General features: G+C 37.8%; 1 protein-coding gene across 5 annotated transcripts in view; it reads left to right on the forward strand.

Moving 5' to 3' along the window:
* Cntnap5a (contactin associated protein-like 5A) overlaps positions 1–24008 on the forward strand; it is a 1008100-nt gene that overhangs the window by 415736 nt on the left and 568356 nt on the right. For all 5 annotated transcript variants that reach the window (XR_005492234.2, XR_005492233.2, XM_039090650.2 and 2 more), the window contains exon 4: positions 2118–2265. Coding sequence is in view for 3 of the 5 variants with exons in the window: in XM_039090650.2 (XP_038946578.1) it covers positions 2118–2265 (148 nt within the window). In the remaining 2 variants the exon portion in view is untranslated. The remainder of the gene's footprint in view (positions 1–2117; positions 2266–24008) is intronic.

The following is a 24008-nucleotide window of genomic DNA, read 5'->3' on the forward strand; positions in this document are numbered from 1 at the left end:
CTGTCTAACTCTGTCTCTCTTCTCTCTCTCTCTCTCTCTCTCTCTCTCTCTCTCTCTCTCTCTCTCTCTGTGTGTGTGTGTGTGTATGTGCATGTCTGTGTGTATATATATGTGTGTGTTCCTCCTTTTGTCACAAAATCTTCTTTGTTCATGTTCACTTTTACCATTACTATTTGCTGCCACTGCACATGATCAGAAAGACTATATATAGATTACTGAAGCTAAGGAGGACAATCATGACTTAATGAACCACACTTATGAGTAATAGTTGATAGCCTGTCATTGGGATATAGACAACAATCTAGGCAAGCTTAACTGAAACAATTGTAGAACATAAGCCCACTAACACTATAAAAAGGTTTAAATATTGAATTTTGTTGTGGATATTTATTCCTGATATTTTTGAAAGCTTAGGTTTAGATCTTCTCTGCAGAAAAATAGTAATTCTAAAATAATCAACCATGTAAATCAAAGATGTGAAACGTAATGCAAAGGAACCAATCTTCTCCTTTCCCCTCTGTGTGTGTGTGTGTGTGTATGTGTTTGTGTGTGTGTGTGTGTGTGTACTTATTAAGCATATATGTATGTTTGATATATGTGCACAATCTTCATGAGTAAGTGTGACTGTGCACATACATAGAGTGCAGAAATCATATATTCTCTAGTTTCCTATTATTCTCTGCACATATGTGTTTGTATGTGTGTGTGTGTGTGTGTGTGTGTGTTTGTTTGTTTGTATAAAAGATGTTCAGTCTGTACAATGATATCTGCATGTATCTGATTATCTGATTACTGGGTGAACATTTGATAGTGGATAACTGAAGGATACTTCACAGCAGAAGACTACTTCTGCTCTCAGCATTCCTTAGTTGCCTGTAGTTCCTTATCTGCATTGAAGTCTCATGAACTTCCTCCTTCCATGTTAACGTGTCTAGTGATGGTGTCATTTTGGGGTCTTATTTAGGCAGCTATGTAGGTGAGACTCCTTGGTTATAACTCCCCTGACAGTCTTTGGAGTCTCAATCTCACAGGAAATGTTCTCTTCCTCTGACTCTGTAATCTTTCCTCCATCTCTTCTACATTGGTACCCAAGGCTTAGATTCTGGAGTGCTGTTGTAGATGTATGTATCAGTTTGGACAGTCCATTCTACAGTTACTTGTTCTCTATGTTTCAATCAGTTGTGTTTCTGTGATATCTTCTCTGTATCTAGAAAACATTTCCTTGGTGAGGGGTGAGGACTTGACTTATCTGTACATATACAGTAAATACTTGGAATGTAGTTAGACATTATTCTGGTTTAATAACAAGGTAGATTTATCTTCTCCTCCAAGACCCCTGACCACACTAGGCTCAGGTAGTGGGAAAGGCAATAAAGACTCTTAACCACTGAACCATCTCTTTAGACCGTGTGAGATTTTGCTTAAAATAAACACCAATCACAATGAACAGAAAATGAACTACATGTATAGCTATACTTGATTATTGCATAGAAAGTAGAAACTACAAAAAGCAAGCATAGTAAATTTTAGAACTGAACTTTAGGCTAATTTCTAACTATTGGATGACTGTATGATTTGAAGATTTATTTCCTTATGTGTTCCCTTCACACAGGAGGTTTTGTGTGTTGTCTGTTGTTAATGTTTAATTTTTAAAATGGTGGTGATGATGTCATGTGCTTCACTTATAACTAGCCTCAAATAAACTTGACAATTATTTCAGTAAAGCACCTTTCCTTCAAATAGGGGATTGTCAGATATTTTGTAGTTCACAGTGACTATAAACATGTGGGAAACTAGAACTTCATGCTATTATTAACTTTTAGAACTTCATATGTCATACTGTGAATCTTTATTCATGAAGTTTAACTAGGTACTATGGTGGGGAGAGAAACATCCTCAAGAATTGGATATGGTACTTAAGTAAAATTGGACGGCCTACAACAGGTCTGTCACCACATTAGAATTATGTCAGAGCAACTGGGATTTCTGTTTTATTTTATCTTGTCTTATTTTGTTGTTACTGTTGACATTTCATGAAAGCCTGAGTGGAGAACCATACATACTCTGTCAACATGGCTTGGTACTATAAAACTCACTGAATTTCCTTCTCTTTTCAGACATTTGTAGGAAATATGAATGCCGACAGTGTGGTTCACCACAGACTGCTGCACTCCATGAGAGCGCGCTTTGTTCGTTTTGTGCCCCTGGAATGGAATCCAAATGGAAAGATTGGCATGAGAGTGGAGGCCTATGGATGCTCCTATAGTAAGTACTCACATGTACCTATTCACACAAGCTTCATATATTTTCATATATATATATGAAAATGTGTGCCTCGGCAGAGAAGTAAAAACATTCTTATGCTCTATAGGGCACTCGATAAGGATGAGACAATAGGCAATAAAGTTTCAACAAAAAGTTTAAAGCTGAAAGCCTTTTGGCGCTTGAATAACTATTGCCACTTGCAATCAGAAATAGCTATGTTCAGCTTCTCCTTGGAAGTCCTGTGAGATATTGTGAAATTCTTTCTCTACTCAAGAACCAGGACAAGAGAATGCTCTTCTTCACATTCTTGAAAAAAAATATTTTTCATCCAGGAGTAATTCATGAATTTCTCTTCTTCTACAGTCATAGTATCCTTGTGTTAATTTGAGAGTTGTTAAGAATGAATTTGAAGGAAACATCGATCTTTAACAAAAAGAGGCTGTAGAACTGAAGCTATTTCCAAAACAGTGGTTCTCAACCCTACTAACGCTGCATTCTTTTAATATTGTCCCTCATGCTGTGGTGATCTCTAACCATACGATTGTTTTTGTTTCTATTTTATAACTGTAATTCTGCTATATTATGCATTATAATGTAAATATCTGATATGCAGATATCTGATATGTGACCTCTGTCAAAGGATCATTTGGACCCCAAAAGGGTCATAACCCATAAGTGAAGAACTATTATTCTTAAAGAAGGAGTCATTCATAGAAGTTGGTATTTTAATTCTCTCTTGCAGGAATAAAGCTCACCATGAAAGGTGTGTCATTATGAATAGATTTTCTTTTTCTAATCAGTGACATTCATTTGTTGATTTTATAAAAATACCCTTTGTTGCCTAATGAGTTAATTCACTTAGTCAACACAATGTTTAAAAACAGTCATCTTATCTGTTTCCAATTACTAAATAAAATACCTGGGAAGCCATTTTTAAGGGAGAAAGATTTTAATAATTTCATCTTCCAATCTCAGTTATGATCCATCATTTCCAGGCAATCAAGGTAGGAGAAAATTGAGGAGGCTAGCCATTCATCTGCACTTAAGAGTAGAGAATGATGAATATATGCCACATGCTAGTGCTCAACTTGTTTCATCACATCTGTCAATCCAGGATACCATTCTCAGGGGCAACAGAGTGAGCACGCCTTCACACTATTTAAGGAAATTCTCCCTTAGGCATATCCACAAGCCAACCTAATCTAGAGAATCACTTACCGAAGCACCCCTCACAGGTGATTTCATGCTTTCATGTTGGTAATTAAATTTATCACAGAAGTTCAGTGATTTTCGGTGTTGGGTCATGGAAAAACCTCACATGTGCCTAGTACTGTTCATCAAACCAGGGCAAAATAATACTTACCTCAGAAGCATTTGAAATACTCCATAAGAATGCCTTTGCTTCTCTGATTTCATATGCACTAAATTAAGATTTCTGGACACAAAAACACAAAACTATGAAGTGCTGATATCTCCTTTCATAAACTCTTGGCTAAGGTGACTCTGGCAGAGAAATGAAGTCTAAAGGGAGAGGATTTGCTGGATAGAGAACTATCTCTATCATGAATACGTCCTTTAGAGAGAATATGATCTATGGGGGAAGCATCAACAGCATGTCCAAGTAGGTCTAAGGTCTTTAATGTCCCTGGTACTTCACTCCTCAGTGAGGTCCATTTTTTCACTTCTGGGAGGCTTCTGTAATTCCTGTTTATTCCTGTTTGCTTAATGACTTGTTAAGAAACATTCATGATGGAAAAATCACTGAAAAAGTTTATGTATATTACTTATAAAGCCACCTCTTTGGGTTTAATAATTTCAATTATATTATAGTGTGTGCATGTGAGTGTGTGTGTCTATTTGTATTGGAGAACAACTTTTGAGGAGTCTGCTTTCTCATTCAATCATATGGGGTCTGAGAATTGGGCTCAGGTCAGAAAGCTTGGCAGCAAACATATTTACCCACCAAAGAGTCATTTGCTAGCCCTGGTACAGATATTTGTATTAGTCTTTCAAATGTGTCCATACTTTAGTTTTTCCACAGAGTGATATTTCTCATTATTTTTTATGCATTTTTTGTTCACTTATCCTGTATGCCAGGCCCAAAGGATCATAGTGTCAGTTATATGATAGCTGTTATTTTATGTGTAAATGTGTTAGTGTATCTTGGTACACATATCTTTGAAGAATTGGCAGTACATATATAGGCATGTGTGTAGAGGCCACAGGTCAACTTTACCTATTCCTCCATAGGTACTGGCCATCTTGCTTTTGTGAGACAAGGCCTATTGCTGGCCTGTGGCTTGAAAAATGTGCCAGTTTTCTGACCAGCGAACCCAGGGATCTGCTTATCTCTCCCTACACAGTGTTCTGCTAATATGTACTTACCATCACCCCTAGCCATCTCACAGATGATCTGGGGAGCAAATTAATGACCTTGTGTTTTCAAGCAAATACTTTACCCTCAGAGCTATCTCCTGAGCCTGTAAGGTATCATTAGATTAAAAGGGATCATTGAGTAGCAGTTTAGCTTTATCCAGTGAAGAAAAAATTTCATAATCTATGCCATCTTCTTCTTAGAAAAATGCATATTTTTAAGTAGAAATATACCCACAGATTTGCTGAAGAGCAGCTCTGTTTCAGTCCAAGATATTTCTGACATGGAGGCAACCCAAGCCGGCCTGCTTTATTGCAGACACTCCTATATTTCCTGAGTTATATAAGGGGATGGAATTCCTTCAGAAAGATTGGCCAGCAATGGGTATTAGCATCTTGGGAACTATCCAAGACAGAATGAGTTTCTGAATTTTTTATCTGTAGCTGGCATTTGCTTCCCATGATCCTATACATACATGTCCCTAAATAAAAACCCAAGAAATCACCATGGATTCTGGCTCCAGTCTGTTTTAGTTTGCCCCTCTGTTGATATGCTGAAACCTTGACCAAATCAACTTAAGGAAGTAAAAGTTTATTCCGTTTGAAGGTTTTTATCTTTGAGGCTAGCCAAAGTAGTAGTTCAAGGTAGGAACATGGAAGCAGAGACTGAAGCAGAATCTTTGGAGGAATTACTCTTTCTGATTTACTCCATGCCTAATATTTACCTGTCTTTCTTAGATAGCCCAGATCCAACTGCCCAAAGACAGCATTGTCCATAGTGGGAGGATACCACTTTCATAAAAATGCCACATGAACATGCTCATAGGCAGAATTCATGCAGGCCTCTCCTCTTATCCATGTTAAGTTGACACCCATAATTAGTGACCATAATTAGTTGACACCCATAATGGCACAGCATTCTACAATCTAATTTTACCCTTGCACTATTGCCATTAACAAAAACCCTGCCCTTTATGTCATCAACAAACCTAACCAAAGACCTTTTGACCCTATTTAGTATCTCCCTCCACTTTTAATGTTCTCTATTCTACACAATGCTTTTTCTAAAATCTTCCTTTAGTTACTGTTTCTGTCTACCTATCTTTGCATAGGTACTCACCAGAGTCTTTGGACATCTGATGGCTAGCTGGAAGGCTCAATTTGACAGAGTTGTAGTTCTAAGGTACACTACCATATGCTTATCAAATTGTCACTGAGATGTTTTTAGGTTTGGTCTGTAATCAGTTGACTTTGCTTATTTACATTTCATTTTTAATTTTAATTCTATGTGTATAGATGTTCTATCTCTTTGTATGTATACACCATGTAAATGCCACACCCAAGGGAGCCAGAGCAGGGCATTGGATAACTTATGAGCAACAGTGAACAGTGTGGGTACTGAAAATTAAGCTCTTGTCCTCTGGGGAAACCACTAGTGCACTTTACCACTGCACTATCTCTCCATCCCTGTAACCAGCTGATTTCTAAGTAAAAAAGACAATTGTTTGGGAGGGATGACAGAAAGATAGACACATGATGTTATCTTCATTTGTTGTTATTTGTTGTTTTGCTGAGAAATAGTCAGCTCTGCTAGCTCCACTCCTTCTTAAGAACTTCAGCCTCAGTAAGGACTCCCCAGTCAATTTCTATAAGTATTTTTTGTGCCCAATCTGGTGACATTTTGCTATGTGTATATGTATTTGTCTAACTACAGGGTATCTGTCCATTTGCTATTTACTCTTTCATTTCTCCTGCTGTAGACTTAATACACTTACTTATTCAAACCAAAAGTTTGGTGATAGTAGCTCATTCTCTGGACAGGACAGAAAAACTTGCCTGATTCAGGAACATAATTAAGACTCCACAACTGAAATTCCTAGCAAACATTGCTGCTATAACTCCCTAGCCCCTCCTCTTCCCCTGCCTTCCCTCTTCATTCACCCTCCCCTGTTTCCTTCCATTTCCACCTATCTCATCCTCACTCTATTTTGATTTTTTTCCTGTACTGTGGCTCAATAGACCACTATGTAAGTCACTGGACAAATAACATCTATTTTCATTGTATGTTGATGTGATTCTCAGTTGACGTGTATCATTCTGAAAGGTGTACTCTCCAAATTCTCCATAAAACCACTGGCCCTACTCCTTATACATGCTATTAATGTATGATTCCTTGGTATGACTTAGTTTACTATATTGTGTCACAAATCATACCCATACCTATAATTGTTGATGCTAAGTTGATACCTTTCTTCCTCTCCATTTCCATGCACATGCAGGTAAGATAAAGACAAAGAAACAATGCACATTCATTACTAAGTGCCTGTTTTTCAAACTATTTAATTTTTAAAGGGTATACACATTTTTGGGCCAGTCTCATTGTATCAGCTTAGCCCATCAGATTATTATAAAATTAATAATATTCACTATTTTAATATTTATAATAAAGTCATTCCAGTATCTTAAGGAAATTACTTTTGTTTCCCATAAATCTCAATTTCTGGCACTGTATATTGATATAAATTTAGGATATACCTAAGTTGGTAGACTGCTGGCACAGATATGAGTTTGATTCCCAGCACAGCACCCTCAACCTAGCATGAAGGCTCATGCCTGTAATCCCACCTAAGGGAGGTAAATACAAGAAGTTGAGAAGTTTATGTTCATTCATGATTCCTTACAAGTTTTTCTGTCCTGTTCAGAGAATGAGCTACTATCACCAAAATTTTTGATTAGAATGAGTAAGCTTATTGTGTTAGCCATGAGCCTTTCCCACTTGTCGTAGTGAGGGTTTCTGTTCCTGCACAAAACATCATGAACACAAAGCAAGTTGGGGAAGGAAGGGTTTACTCAGCTTTTACTTCCACATTATTTTCCATCACCAAAGGAATTCAGGACCAGAACTCAAGCAGAGCAGTGAGCAGGAGCTGATGCAGAGGGCATGGGGGATGTTACTTACTGCCTTGCTTCCCACAGCTTGTTCAGCTTGCTTTCTTGTAGAACCCAAGACTAGCAGCGCGGGGATGCCAGCACACACAGTGGGTTCTCCTACCCTTGATCACTATTTGAGAAAATGCCTTAAAGCTGAATATCATGGAGGCGTTTCCTTTCTCTGGAATAAATCTAACTTCTGTCAAGTTGACACACAAAACCAGACAATACACTTACTGAGTATTCATCAGGTTAAAGTGAAGGAATAAATACCAGATGGGCAGATAGACTGTGTTAGATAAATACATATATACATAGCAAAACATCAACAGACCGGGCACACAAAATATTTAGCAGAAATTGCCTGGAGAATCCTTACTGAGGCTAAAGTTCTTACGAAAGAATGTTGCTAACAGAGGTGATTGTTTCTAAGTAAAAGAGCAAATAGCAGCAGATAAAGATATCATTGTCTGCCTAACTTTCTGTCAACCATTTTTCTATAATTTATCACATTTTATGTAATTAGTTATCTATCATCTATTCCTTATCATCTACCATCTGTTTGAAATGACTGTTTAATATTGTATGGACAAATTTCATTAAAACTTATCTGTATCTCTAATCAATTTATAAGCTTCATTCAGACAAGAAACTTGTTCTTAGATTTCCCCAGTGCTCTGCACAGGTAAGGGCAAGTTCACTCAAAATACTTGAACCTTTAAGGAATAGTGATAATAAATCCATAAGCAGCTGAAACTAGTACAGTCTGAACAAAGTTTGCTCTCATCTTCCCTTGTGGCCTTACATTTATATCTTATATTCAATCATGTGGCATAAAACATTTCCTTGAAAGAAAAAGATCATAATCAATCTTCTGATACCCAGGTTAGTTTTTCATTCCCAAAGTCAAAACTACTGTCTTACTGTTTTCAAATCTATATTTAAGGGGCTCCAGGGACAAAGTTGAATTGTTGCCAGGAGCAACAGTTCCTACACACATCTCCACTCCTATATCACTCACCATACCTTTATACTTAAATTTGCATAAGAATAACAGCTTTCCATCAGTTTCTAAATTGGTCCTTAGAGCATAGAGTATAGCTCTGCTAGAAGAATGCCTACTGAGCATCCACAAAACCAAGATTCAGTGAAGCTACCACATAAAATTGACTTAGTGTGCCTGCCCGTAATCCTAGCATTTACTCAGGAGGTGTCAGCAGAATCATCACATGTTCAAGCCAACTTCAACTACATAGCCAATTCCAAACCAGAATGGGCCAAAGCATCTATCTCCAAAGAAATCAACATAAAAATATCTACTCTAGAACAAGTGAGTAACCCTAACCATAACCCCAATCCTAACTATTAATATTTGGGATAAAGTTCTAGAGTTAAACCCATTGTCCCAAATTCCATTTCTTATGTAACTATTATTGTTTCTTAGTCATTTTTTTTCTTAATTTGCACTGTCTTTTTTTTTTACAAGTAACTGTGATCTTTAGGATCTTTAGAATCTATAAGAAGGGCCAGTAAGATGATGGAGTTGATGAAAACTCCTGCCATTTAAGCCTGAAAGCCAGTGTTGAATGGATCCCATGGACCCAGAAAGCAGAAGGAGAGATCCAATTCCCAATGGTGTCCCCTGGTACACATGCACTCTCCCACGTAGTAATGTTGGGGAATTAGGCACAACCTGCAAATTCTAAGATGTATGTCCATGAATTCCCAGAAATGCCCCTGCCTCTGTCTCCTCTGCTTTAGGATTAGAGGAATATACCACTATACTTGTCATTTTAAAGGATATTTTAGAATTGAATTCAGGTCCACACACTTGTGTAGCAAAAGTTTTACCAATTGAACTAGATTGGGGAATCTTCACAGTCTCCCTAAAAGCTTTCTAAAGTCATGTATGGCCAAATGCAACACGTCGACTGGGCTTAACACATCAAGGATAGCAATCTGCCTTTACGAAAAACTCCTCCATTAACCTTGGGTAATCTTAAATTCTCTATAAAAATGAAAATAATAATTGTGCTTGCTTTAAGCCTATAATTCCTTGAGGTTGTGTGTGTCATGTGATTTTCCCTCAAATAATCTCCGTTCCTCAGATGTTTAGGTCACATGTCCCCCATTCTTTTTTCCTTTTTATTCAGGTTCACATCTTGTTGGTACTTTAGAGAAATATGATTGGGTTTTTAAACTCCCAGTCCTAAAGTATTTTGTTTCCTTTCTTCAAGCCATCTGAAGACTTTAATCTACATTAAATTTTCTCTGGGGCTTCTATTTGAATTTCTTTATGTATGGGAAGCTAATTAATTTTAAAAGCATTATAAATTTTGATAATGCATAATGATCTGCCAGGCCACCCAGACTCATTAAGAGTTATAACCCTCTTTTTATACCCCAGGTTCTTCCTTCTACACAAGACCCAACTCCTATTTGGGTAATTACTGCCAAGTGCTATCATCTAAAATTCATTACCTTCTGAGCCAAAGTCATGTCCTCTTTCCCCAAACAAATCCTTTATCTTCATCTCTGCTTCAGCTGCTTTCTTTGCTATTGTTCTTACCATCCAGAGTCATTAGTCACAAAAGCAGTAGTCACAAAGCTTTAAATTTCATCTTTGGGTTGCTAATATCAGTATGGTCTTATCATGGGAATAATGGGAGGCCTTGTGCACAGTCAAGTTAGTCTTGGAGTTGGGGAGGACAGAATGACAATGTCAGATCTCAGACTTGGAGCTCTAGATTTCACCTTGTAAATCTGGCACTTAGTAGCCAGAGATGAACATTCTTACCAGACCATTGTGATTGCTTCACTCAGGTGATGAGAATTGTCTTAATATTAGACCAAATTAGGGGCTTAACTCTAAACATGACTAAAATAAATGAGGAGATAAATGTGCATATCTACAGGTACCAGAAGTATAGTACACAGAAATGCTATGGACTTTTGTCTTAACTCTTGACCTCTTTATGATGTTTCTAATTGATTGAGAATCTGAATGCTTCTCAACTATGGATACATGTTAGCCCATTGTCTTTTGCTGCTGTCAACCTTAGCCCTATAGAAATATAGAATGTCAGAAGCTGCAGGAAGCTGTCAAAGCAATCTCCATGACTAGGGAAAAAGCACAATCAGTAAGTATTAACTTGGAAACAAGAGAGTCTGAGTTTCATCCCCAGGCCCCATGAGCATGTTTGTCCATACATGTAATCCCATGGATGAGGAGGCAGAGTCAAGAAGACCCCTCGTGACTACTAGTAAGCCTATCTACTCACCATCCTTTTGATTTAGTGAGATTACTTTGATTCCAAATCCCAAGGTAGATAGAACTTGAGGAACAATATCCAAGGATATATCCTCTACCCTCATGCACTACATACTCTACATACACTGTGCACACATGTGCCTTTTCATGCACCAAAATATACAGAGACACACTAACAAATATACACATACGCAAGCATACATACATTCACACACACACACACACACACACATGTATCTAAAAAAGAAAGAAAGAAAGAAAGAAAGAAAGAAAGAAAGAAAGAAAGAAAGAGAGACACTGTCTGTAACTGTGAAGTCTGAAGGAATTAAGACTATGTAGGTAAAACACACAGGAAGGGGAGGATTATCTATGGTAGCCAGTCTGTTCTGATGAATTAGTGCCTCATGGATAGGCTACTTGCATGGCTCTGAAGCTCTTCTTGCTTTATGCTAACCATGGGATTTAAAGTGGAATCTGTCCTCATAGCTGGACTAGGTTCTCTTCAGCTGGTTTCTAAACAGAGGCCAGAACCTTGACTGAAAGCTTGTTTTACCTTTAGTACTTGTGAACGTAGTCAGTTTGATGATTTACTTATTCACCCACTGGCTATACCACCAAGCAAACAGCAAGAGTCATGGAGAAGACAAAAGGATGTAACCAAATCAAATCATGGAAATGGTTTTGTGTGTGTGTGTGTGTGTGTGTGTGTGTGTGTGTGTGTGTTATATACATACATATATATACATATATATTTATGTGTGTGTGTTTAATGAGTATATGTAGGTATGCATGTAGAGCCCAGAGTTAGACATTTTAATTTTATTTCTTTCTTTTAAAGATTTATTTATTTATTTATTTATTTATTTATTTATTATAAGTACACTGTAGCTATCTTCAGACACACCAGAAGAGGGCATTGGATCCCTTTTACAGATGGTGGTGGGCCACCATGTGGTTGCTGGGAATTGAACTCAGGATATCTGGAAGAGCAGTCCGTGCTCTCAACTACCGAGTCATCTTTCTAGCCCCACTTTACTGACATAGGTCTCTTGCTGAATCTGACATTCACTGAATTCACTCGGTACCTAGACAACAAGTACTCAGATACTGGATATTTCTTCCTTCACATCTACAGCTATAAGAATAAGAGCTACAGAGTTTCGCCTAGCTTTTCATTTGTGTGGCTCTGTGTGTTTGTGTGTGTGTGTGTGTGTGTGTGTGTGTGTGTGTGTTATAGTATTACATAGTATATCTATGTGGTAGACGTGTGTGGGAGTACATGTTCGTTTATGAGTATGGAAGACAGAGAAAAACATCAAGCATCTTGTTCCATCACTGTCTTGTTCTCCTGAGAAAAGGTCTTTTTCTGAGCATGGCAATAGGCTAGATTCCAATAATCCTTCATGATCCTCCTACCTCTCACCTACACAGCACTGTAATAGCAGACATGCAGATGACTACACTCCCTCTTATTATTTTTTAATGTAGTTTCTGGAGACTTAGAACATTTTGCTTGTGAAGCAAATTCTCTTATTCATTGAGTTATCTCTAGCACTGAACTTGGGTTTTAAGTGGGAATAGGAGAGTTGAACTCATGTCCCCAGACTTTTGGAGGAAGGACTGTACTGAGACCACCATCTCCTCAGGACCATGGCAAATGCTTCTATAGATAGCCGTACCTACTGTCACAAAAGGGAAAACTAGCAGTTTCCTGCTCCAACCTTCAGACTCCTGTTTAAATGTCAAGTTAGGCCCCTTTCTGGAGCATCTGCATATTCAATCTGAGAAGACCACTGAGAATGGAGTAAACCAGAAACACAGCTAAAATCTACATGATGCTGTTTCACAATGGATGCTTTCCTACTGTCACCCTTGGCTACAAACATCCCTTTTCTTCTGGTGACTTATGAAAAATACTTTTGAAATGTTGCTCTCTTAATGCAACCTTTATCCATGCCTAATGTTCTGACTACCTTTCATGATTAGCCATATTGTTCTTTTCATCTGAAGTCAACAAGATCCCATCTATTTTTCTAGTTATTTATATCTTATTGTTTTACTCCCACCAGACCCCTTTGGAATAAGGAATTGTAGGAAGCATATCAACACTGCTCATTATCACATGCCTTTTAATCATGGTGATTCATTGATATCCACAATGTTCTGTATGATCCCCAAGATAGCTTGACCTATCATCTTTGTTTTATTACATCAGAGATAAAAGACCAAAATGAGTTCACAATATTTCCAACATAGAAGTGAGAAGATAGTTTAACTGATAATGGGCTTGCAATGCAAGAGCAAGGAACCATGTTGTGTATCTAGAACCTATGTTAGATGAAAAACTGAACTAAGATAAGTTGGGTGTGATGACACAGTGTATGGGGGACAGAGACAAGAAGGTACCTAAGGCATGCCAGCCTATTTGGTAGAGTAGATAGATGGCTTTGGCAAAACATTTCAGGTTGTCCCTTGCCATCCAAATATTCTTATATACACAGTCATGACCATACACACATCACATATCACATACACACACACACACACACACACATACACACACACACATGAGAGAGAGAGAGAGAGAGAGAGAGAGAGAGAGAGAGAGAGAGAAAGAGAAAGAGAAAGAGAGAGAAAAATACTTATGTGAATTCAGGTATAAAGAAGTTAACGTTATGGAAGTTAACATGATTTTGATATGATCTTTGTAATTTGTGTACAGTCTAATTATCCATAAAGTTTAAGTGTATTCCCAGATGTATGAATAAAATCATGCAGAAAACACTCATAAAAGAAACTATCTTGTCCTTCCTAACAAGGTGAGTCCCAGTGTTCAATCCCCAGATGTTCTAAGCCAGGCTTGGTGATACACATCTGGAATACCTGTACTCAAGAGCTAGAAATAATAGTATCAGAAGTTCAAAGGACAACTTCTTTACACAGCAAGTATGAGGTCAACCTGGTCCACTGGAGACTTTGTTTCTGAAAAGGAACAAAATGAAAAGAAAAGAAAAAAGAAAGAAAGAAATAGGAAAGGGATGAAAACCAAAGGGGAGAGGGAGCAAAGTAGGTAGAGAAGGAAGACGAAAGGAAAGATACATAGATAAGTTAATGTATGAATGGGTAGACAGATGAATATCTGGCAATTAGAGCCTCAAAGCACATGTAGATTGAAATCCAAAGTTTTGTCGTTTCTTTCTTTTAACTTTTCCTTTTAAGTTGTCTTGAACTTTTACCATTTCTTTTACCTGTTCAACAAAGAAATTCCTGAAATTTCGGTAAGAGAACTATCCTTAACCTTTGACAGTTTACTTAGGAAACTTCCTTTGTACTGAGGGCTCATTTGACGTAATCAGAGCTGCTGACAAAGTCTGGAAAAGTCACATGACTGGTGGGAGATTGGTGAATAGTCAAGGTTATTGTGGAAACTTTTGTGTTTTATGGATTACAAGCCAATCCCCTCGGGTCTCCAGTGCAAGAACATGATCTGAATGTATTTATTTTCATGTAATGTATCATGAGAAAAGCTTCAAAATGTATTTGAATTGAAAATTTCTTTGACTCTGAGTAGCTAAAGAGTTCAAGTAGGACTGATTTTCTCAGGGTAGTTGAGTAGTTTTTCCTGTCAGCATTGACGTTCAGTTTTCTGATTCTGAGACACAAATTCCTCCTAGGTCTTGTGCTTCAGCCCACCTGGGAATTCAAGTTTAGACTGTTTTAGAAAGAAAATCTGTTTCTTAGCTGATTTGTTGACAAGTTTCCACAACCCATCAAACATGCCAGAATTTGCCACAAAATCTCTCTCTTCTTTAGAAAGTAAGTTTGACAGCTAGGTCACCAATTATGGAGCCAGTAGGAACTCAGGCCTCATTGCCATTCTGGAGCTGTTCAGAGAAGTAAGATGGCTAGGCAGGATTCGATTTCACATGGACGGTCAGCCTGGGGAGATATACTACTCACCCTTGCTGTGGGATTCTCAGGACGTTGATTAGCCTATCCACCACTGTCTGGAAAAAAATCTGCCAATGTGTCATTACTGAAACCAAGCCGAAAGATTACATTGAATAGAGTTTGCAATAATAACATACTAAAAAACATTATTCACTATAGTATGTACCTAATAGCTGTTTTTCAGGTCACTGGAATTGTGGATATAGTAATGAACTCTCCAGAGTGTGCACATAACAGAAAAAGAGAAAAGGAACTCAAATGGTCCTCGGAATTCCACAAACATCAAAGTCTCCTAGAGGATTTCTTAACATATCATGTCTTTAACATATCAGCTGCTGGTTCATTCTATGAGAAATGGTGACCCTCTCTTCATAAAAGCACTGGGGACCCAGTGTAGAGAAAGCAGAACCATTTATCTTATTATTTTGCAAAACTGATTGTCAACTCAAAATGACAGGCACACTGAGAACAGAGAGTACTTATTTGAAACAGGACACAAGACCTTCTCTTTCTTCCTTCCTCCCCTCTCTTTCTATTGGCTAAGGAATTAGCAATCTTACACATTATCTAGGTCTTCTTTCCCCTTTTCATTTATGGTCATTTTTTCACAATAATACTGTTCATCTTGATGTTTTACAATGTAGTTGTTTTATAGATTGTCAGGGTGTAGACTACTAGAAAACCTTGGCTGTTAGTAACTTTCTATTTTAAGCTTCCAATTTGGATAGCCAATGTCATTGTCAAGTTAATAGAATATAGGTAGGGTTTGCTAGTTTAGGGGCTCTCATGGTTTTCTGTCCATCTGCATCTAGACTTAAAGTGACTCAAAGTATTTTTATTTTGAAAATGAGCCAACAGATTTTTTTTTCTTATATATGCCCAGGGTTTCTGCAATGAGGTCTTAGATCCTGTATTTCTGACCTGCATCACTGCCATAGAATACTGCAGTTAGTTGTAGATGAGGTTAGACCTAACTAATCTTCACAGTTCCAAGATCTGACCCTGTGTATTCTTTCTTCATGGAATCTCTCTACTGGGAATACCCTTGGCCTTCATAAATATTTCTCCTGGTGTGATATACTTCTGACATTGAATCTCACTTTGGAAAGAATGGGGAACCACTCTTCTGATCTGTCCAGCACAAAGAGCTAATCTGCTTCTGTCAGGTGCAGAATCATGGCTACGCTCTCCAGCATAGAGTTTAGAACCAGAAAGTTTATCAAAGGTGTCACTATCCATCCATGCTGCGCATATTAGATGTAGATACATATGCTGAAAGGGATTAATAGAAGCAAGCCATAGAGATGGAAAGATTTCTCTGTGGATAAAACACTTGTTATACTGATACAAGCACTTTATTTCAGGTCACAGGCACCCATATAAATACCACACAGATAAAGAATCCCATTTCTAATCCTAGCACATAGGAAGTAGGAAGAACAATCCCTGAAATGAGATGATAAACTAGATAAGCTATCAGTGAAATTTGGGTTCAAGTGAGAGAGTCTGCCCCAATAATTAAGATGGGAACATGAGGGAAAGTGCTCAACATCAACTTTGGGTCCTCATCTGCATTTATTTCCACATAAATAGGTTACCTCCACTTCTGTAAAATACAATAAAACACACAGCGCGCGCGCGCGCACACACACACACACACACACACACACACATGTTGGGAGCAATGTCCTTGAAACCCTCCACTATTGATGTTAATGTTATGGTTAGAGTTGAGTATGACTGGGTTCATAGAAAATCCCCAGCCAGCTGCAGAAGACTAATACAAATCTGGTGGTAAGGATGAATAATGATATGATAAAGCTATGACCTTGCTGAGAAATATATCGGATATCACGAAGCCCAATGTGATGACCTGTAACCTTTCTGAAAAACCAACATCCTGCTGACTAATAGATATGACAAACCTGTGACCTTTCTATAATCCTGTTGACATCAGCTGACCACACAAATACTATGCCCTTGGCCTGAGTAAATGTTTCAAACTTCCCTCTCCCTCTGTTACCCCTGTTATTGTATAAATTAAGCCTTGGGAAAAATAAAATTATTGCCTTGATCAGACTCCTGTCTTGGCATCCTTCTTCATGTCTCTTGTCCCCCATTCTATTCCAGGCACACTCAGCACCCTCGTACACACACACACACACACACACACACACACACACACACACACACACCACATGCACATCCAAAAACTAGGCAAAAAGAAAAAGAATACATGTAAACATGTAAAAACAAAGACTATCTGAGAGCAATGAGATCATGCAAATCAGCTAGAAGAAAAGAGAGTTAGTAGTAACCTAACAAGCATCAGTAGAATAGAACTGAGAGAAAATGTCAAGATTGACATATGGATGACTAGAACAGGACCATATTTCCACAACCAAATCTTCTAGCAGATCATGCGGAGTTTATTGGATTTTGTGTACAGGAAGAAATACAGAAAGACTAGGAGTCAGGGAAGTCCATATTAACTTGTAAAGAAAAGAAACCTATGCCTCTATATTATAATTATGAAATTGTGTGTGTGTGTGTGTGTGTGTGTGTGTGTGTGTGTGTTGTTCAGTCTGTCTTTTTTACTTTTCTGTGAGGTTCAGAAATTAAACTTCACTGTTAGGCATGCATGGCAAGCATTTTCCTTGCTGGACCATCTTACCTACTTTCCTCTTTGATTTGGCATCCTTTCTACTCGTCTCTCCTCTCCTCTCCTCTCCTCTTTTTCTCATCTTTTCTTTCTTCTCTTTTCTTACATATTTAAAATAGATTCTTGCAAGCCTATTGCTGTTAGGCAGGAGTAGGTGGGTGGGTGGAGAAGCATACTTGTAGAAGCAAGGGGGGGGGTAGTTTATGTAGGGGAAACCAGGAAGGGGAATAATATTTGAGACGTAAATAAATAAAATAAGCAATATAAAAACACAGAAAATAGATTCTTTTTAAATACAATAAAAGCAGACCATAGGTTCCCCACCCTCCACTCTTCTCACCAGTCCTCACCTCCTCTCTACCCTGGATATACTCCCCCTCTGTCTCCATTCAGAAAAAGAGTAGGTTTCCAAGAAACAACAACTAAACATGACAAAACAATATACAATAAGACAAAGCCAAAAGCCTCAAAATAAGACTGGAAGAAGCAACCAAACAGGAGGGGAAAAGTTCCAAGAGCAGGTAAATAAGTCAAACACACAATACTTCCCACTGTTACAGGTTACACAAATCCACTAAGCTCATTGCCACAACATATATACAGAGGAATATGTTCAGACAACAGAAACTTTGTTGCAGCTCATATTAGCTATACTTGGTTGACTCAGTGGACCACCTTATCCTGGTATCCTCCATCTTCTCTGACTTTCACAATCTTTCTGCACCCTCTTATATGGGATTTACCCAAGCTTGAAAGGAAGGACCTGATGGGTCCTCCAATTTATTTAAATTCTTTCTGCACTGTGCCTGAATAAAGGTATCTGCATCTACTTCCAGAGGAAGCCTCTGCAATGATGACTAAGGAAAATGAATCCATGAGTATAGCAGAATATTATTAGGAATCATTTCATTCATGTTGGCATTACCCTAGGTCTGTGGGCTATATAGTCCCTAGTATATGGGTCTCCAAGCAGTGCAGAACATAGACTTCCATTCATGGAGTGAACCTCAATTTAAATCAGATATTGTTTGGCTACTCCCACAAGTTCTACTCCATGATTGCCTCAGCATATCTTGCAAGCAGGACAGGTCAAAAGTTTTGTGACTGGGTTGGTGTTGATAATTTTTTGCTTTTGTTTTTTATGCTTCAGAGTACCTTTCTACATAAAAGTGATTAGAATATAAGGGTGAAGGCCTCCTATAGGCACCAGTTTACATATTCAGTGAGCTTTGCAAATATATTCCTCACAAATGAGGCCCTACTGTGAGTTCCAAAATAATAACTCTCTGTCCTCTCATCAAACTTAGTTGCTTTGAGATCTCCACAGGACCCTCTTGAACAACAGCTCAAACAAATACAGCCCAGTCCTGCCATTGGGAACCTTGCCTGGCTACAAGAGATAGCCTCATCAGACTCTGTATCTGTCATTACTAGAAGTCCTCACTAGGATCTCCCTCACAGATTCCAAGATGTTCCAACTGCACTAAGTTTCCACATATCTCTCCATATGTTTCCTAGTTCTGGGTGTCTCTCCTGGCATGCTCTCCCTCCATCTTTCTCAACCCGATCCTTACTGTTCATGTTCCCAAATTTCAGTAGTCCATGTGAACTTACTTAATAGCAAATATCTACATTATTTTTTTCGTTATTTGACTTTTATAGTATATGCTTTCTTCAAACTGCACAAAGATCTTTAAAATTCACAAAATCATTGAAGAACCCCATTATTTAATGAGGCAAAACTTGTCTTCAATGTCAAACAACTCATTATCTTGTGTATACCTTTGAACAGGTGCACGGTCTTCTGTGTCTTGATTTTCTCATTTTTTTTCCAAAGGAAGAAAAATCTAGATAATGCATATCTATCAAGCCCATTAAATAAAGCAAAAGTATCTTAGCAATTACCCAGAAATAGTTTGTTTATCTACGACACAAACAACATCTTGTTTAACCATTGAAAATTGTGAGAGAATATAAAAGTTATATTTTGTTGCTGGTTACTTTGGTGTTTATAATAAGCAGTAATAATGGCAATAATGAGATAGTTCAGTGGGTTAAGATGTTTGGCAAGTAACCGAGATGATTTTAGTTTGAATCCATGTAAAAGCCAAAGGTGGGGACATACGTCTGTAATACCAGCAAGCCTACAGAAAAGTTGGAAACAGGGAGAATATTTAATTGCGAGCTCATGAGTTAGATTAGTTGTAGTTTACATCTTGGAAATAGAAACAATAAAATTAAAAATAAATTTAAAAGAGAAGCCTGAATAAAAGAAAAGATTTCCAGGAATGAACTGAATCCTGAAAGTTGTTTTCTGTTCTCCTGCATACAAGTACATGCATACCTGTAAGTACCGCAAACACACACACACACACACACACACACACACACACACACACATACACACACACAGAGAGAGAGAGAGAGAGAGAGAGAGAGAGAGAGAGAGAGAGAGAGAGAATTTATAAACCATACAATACAATAACAACTGTGAAAAATAAGAGCTCATACCTAGCCTAGATGCATCTTATGGTATGGCATATATTTTCTTTCATTTTCTAATAGTTTCAAATAGAATCTGGCAAGATATTTATGCAATCAGTAAAGGTTTTAATGTCTACAACTGGAATCTGTCTGCAAATTAAATTCCAAATAAGGCAATCATTATAGGGGCATAACAAAGTCCAATGACAAAAACCTAATGTATGTTGTATTTCACTTTATAATGACAGAAGTAAAAATTATGAATCACTATTTCCATTTTAAATCTGCTTCTATAATTCATATTGGCAATGTTAAGCATCACTCTGGTGTCTAGGGAAAGGGTTAAATATATAGTTATTACATTTAATCCTTCTTCAAAACTTCTCCTGAGTTTCTGCTTCTCCATCTTTGAAATGGTTGTGAGCATTCATGTGCTACTTAGTTAATATTGCAAATGTCTAGGGCATTTCACTGAGTTCTCTCAGATGGGCAAAATGTTTCTGTTGATAAATGTTAGTGTTGGTTGGAGAAAAGCTTGCATCATCATACCAGGTTGGGCCTGTGCTCATTAAAGGACATCTCATCGCTGTGAGAGTCAGCAAGTGTAAGTGATACCGAACCTCTACAGGTCAAGGGAAAATATGGAAAACATGAGCAGTGGTTCTTAACCTTCCTAATATTGTGACCCTTTAATGTGCATTCTCATGTTCTGGTGACAACAACCATAAAATTATTTCCTTTTATTGTTACTTCATAATTATAATTTAATTGCTGTTATGAATCATAATATATGTATCATCTAGAATGCCTGATAGAAGGCCATAACATGAAAGGGTCATTCAATCCCCAAAGTGGTAAAAAACCACAACAGGTGGAAGACCACTGCTCTAGAGGGAAGTAACCATTTCAGTGTGAATAGGCAGCTAGCACCTGAAGTTGGGGCAGTTACTGTAGAAAGTCATCAAATAATCATATCACTATGATCCAGTCATTACTATAGATCAATACATGTATGAATTTTCCTATTCTACCCAGTAGGGTATTAACAACAGTACAAAAACAGGTATACTAAAGCCCAGTTTGAAAAACCCATAAGTTTATTGAGATGACTTGTGAACCAACACTGAGGAATTAATTGCAGGAACAAAGATAACTTATAACCATTTTACCTTTGCATCAGCAAAACTCTAGGATATGTGACAAATCACCAAAGCTATTTGCCTGGAGCTCAATGCACATCTTGTAGGCATCTGGATAGACCAGAAAATCATCTCTCCCCAGCAGCCACTATTGCTTATATAAGCTTGGAGAAGGGCTTTAAGAATGTTATAAGTTTTAGAAACTCCCTGACACTTATGAGTTGTTTACTTCTTCAGTCTTAGTATAATTTTTCCAGATGAAGAATGGTAGTATTTCATGTTTTATTTGTTCAAGAAAATATAATCTTCTGAGTCCAGTTCATAAATTCTTCAGCTCTTTTTTTCTTTGCACTCCCTTCAATGCGTGTTACCTTAGCCATGGAGGTTGGGAAGCAGGTTAATAGAGATGTTCCATATTCAGCTGAACACTCAAATGAAGTCTCTTTGAAAAAGTCATCAAAACATCTGCATGTCAAACTCCCCCGTAACATATTCACACCAATCTTGATACTGTCTTCATCTGTCACTCACAATCTTTTGCACTGGAAAACTCCTCTGCATAAATAATGAGCAGACATGATACTGAATGTGGATTCACACGTATGTGCCTATAATTCTGTAATTCTCATTGTGACTTTGTAGGCCAAGCTTTTATAGGCATCATCAAATGGTCAATATAAATATTTCTTGTGAAGTTCAGAATTCTGACTCCATTCACATCTAACAAGCTGCAGAACAAGAAGGGAACATTTACAGATGTTTCTTCTTTACCTAAAGCTCAGATTCGTCAGCATACAGACCTTTTTCCTTGGCTTACATGCATATATTTGACATTTCATCTATTCAATAAGGCCTTTAGACTATTCAGAAACTTCAAGAAATTGAATGTAGGTCATCACATCTATGATAATAATTGAGAGGAGGCCATGAAATTACTGGAGAAAGAAAAGTTCTACAACATAGAACTTTACAGAGAAATTAGGTCTTCAAAGGTTCTAGTGGCCAACAATACTTCAATGTAAGGTCATGAAAGAAAATAGGAAGTAAAGGGCAATAGCAAAATTTTGTATGTGTTAAACTTTTAGTATTTAAACAAATATATTACTATACATAATTCTGCCAAGAAGCAACACCTATGGTTTCTACGTTTGACCTATTTAAGAACTCAAATTTCTTCTAGTATTCTTCTATGGATTCCTAAAGACAGAAATCATACTTGTTCATCTCTATTTTCTCATATTAAGCACAGTACATGACCTGACCAATGTCAGATGTAATGTAATGCCCAAATTTCCAATGTAGTATTGTGGTAAGAGAATAGACACTGGAAACAGCAGCATCAATATTAATATATGAACAGAGCCAGTTGGCAGAGGAGGACTGGATTCCTTTTTTGTCACCATATAGATAGAGTATATGTGTAAGAAAACCTCATGTTACACAAATGAGCAAGAGGCAGGTAATGTATAGTTACCCTATAAAGAGGCATATGTCCCCTGGCTCAGAGCTGATGAACAGTTAGTTGCTCTCCCCTATGCTCCTTATGTTTACCCACTCTCATCCTCAGTAGTCCTTTCTCCTTTTTCAGTAAACTGCTCCTACTTGTAACCATGTGTCCCTGATGCCATCCTTTGTCCTGGGACATAGAAGCTTGGAGTCAGGTGTCCTCAAAATCAGATCTGCACTGTTAACAGTGTGGTATGGGAGAAGTTTAGCAGAGTGTTGGGCAGTGGCACTGTAATGGAGTGATGTTCTCCATGCTGTGGAAATGTAGAGGTTAAACAATGAATTTTCCCATGGAGGTGGGATCTATAGTCCTGTAATAAGTGTAGATTTCTAGGTATAATCTCTTGTACCTTGTTTCCCCGTCTATGCTGGAAAGCAGAAATCTTGCTATCTATCACCAGATCTGATCACTGAGTCTCCTGTGTTTTTTTGTCTTTCATCCCCTACCCTAACCTGTGATAGTAGGTCCATCTCTTCCCAAGTGATTCATTCAGTATCAGCATACTGATCTCTTTGTGTATCTGGGCCCTCCTTTTCTTTTTGGACTATACACTCTCCCTATGTATATATTCACCTTGCATTCCCTTTCCAAGCACTGATGGTTGCTATGTGTTATTTCATGGTACATCGCTGTGGCAGTGACAGTAATCAGAAAAGAGCAGGGATCCACTATGCATAGCTTCACAGATGGACCATTTCCACAACCCCAGTGTAAGCTGATGGAAACAAGACAATGTAGGAAACTGGGCTCACACTGGCATACATTGGGCAGGAAAACCAGTCACCAGAATAAAACACCATTTGGGTGAAAGTTTAGGAATATCCAATAGTGCATCACTGCATGTTCTCCAGACCCTTCTGGTTAGCCCGGTAACAATTGGCAATCTAGTTCATACTGACTTAAAACAAACATTAAGTCTGGTAAATTGGCATATATTGCATTGTTTATAAAGTGACTTGTGTTAGCATGATTAATTATTAGATTATCAATTTCTTTCTTTGTTTATTCATTCTCTGATGATTTTATACACACACATATATGTATATATACATATACATATATACAATATAATATGTTCAAAACTGCCTTCCCCCATATCTTCTCACCCATTATGTCTGGCCTCTTTCACCATTTTACTCATACTTCAGTGTGTGTGTGCGCGTGCGCGCGCATGTGTGTGTGTGTGTGTGTGTGTGTGTGTGTGTGTGTGTGTAAGGCCAAAAGAGTGTGCATATATATTGAGGAGGAAATCAGATGTATTTCTCAGTTTCTGACAATTTTATTTAATGTTTGTTTTATTTTTGGTTTTAATTATATGCACATGTGACTGCAAGTTCCTGTAGAGTCCAGAAGGCATTGAGTGTCCAGAATCAGGAGTTATACTCTGCAGAGAACCACCCATGTAAGTTCAGGGAATAGAAAGAG

This window comes from Rattus norvegicus, chromosome 13 (assembly GCF_036323735.1).
Source record: "Rattus norvegicus strain BN/NHsdMcwi chromosome 13, GRCr8, whole genome shotgun sequence".
NCBI lineage: Eukaryota > Metazoa > Chordata > Mammalia > Rodentia > Muridae > Rattus > Rattus norvegicus.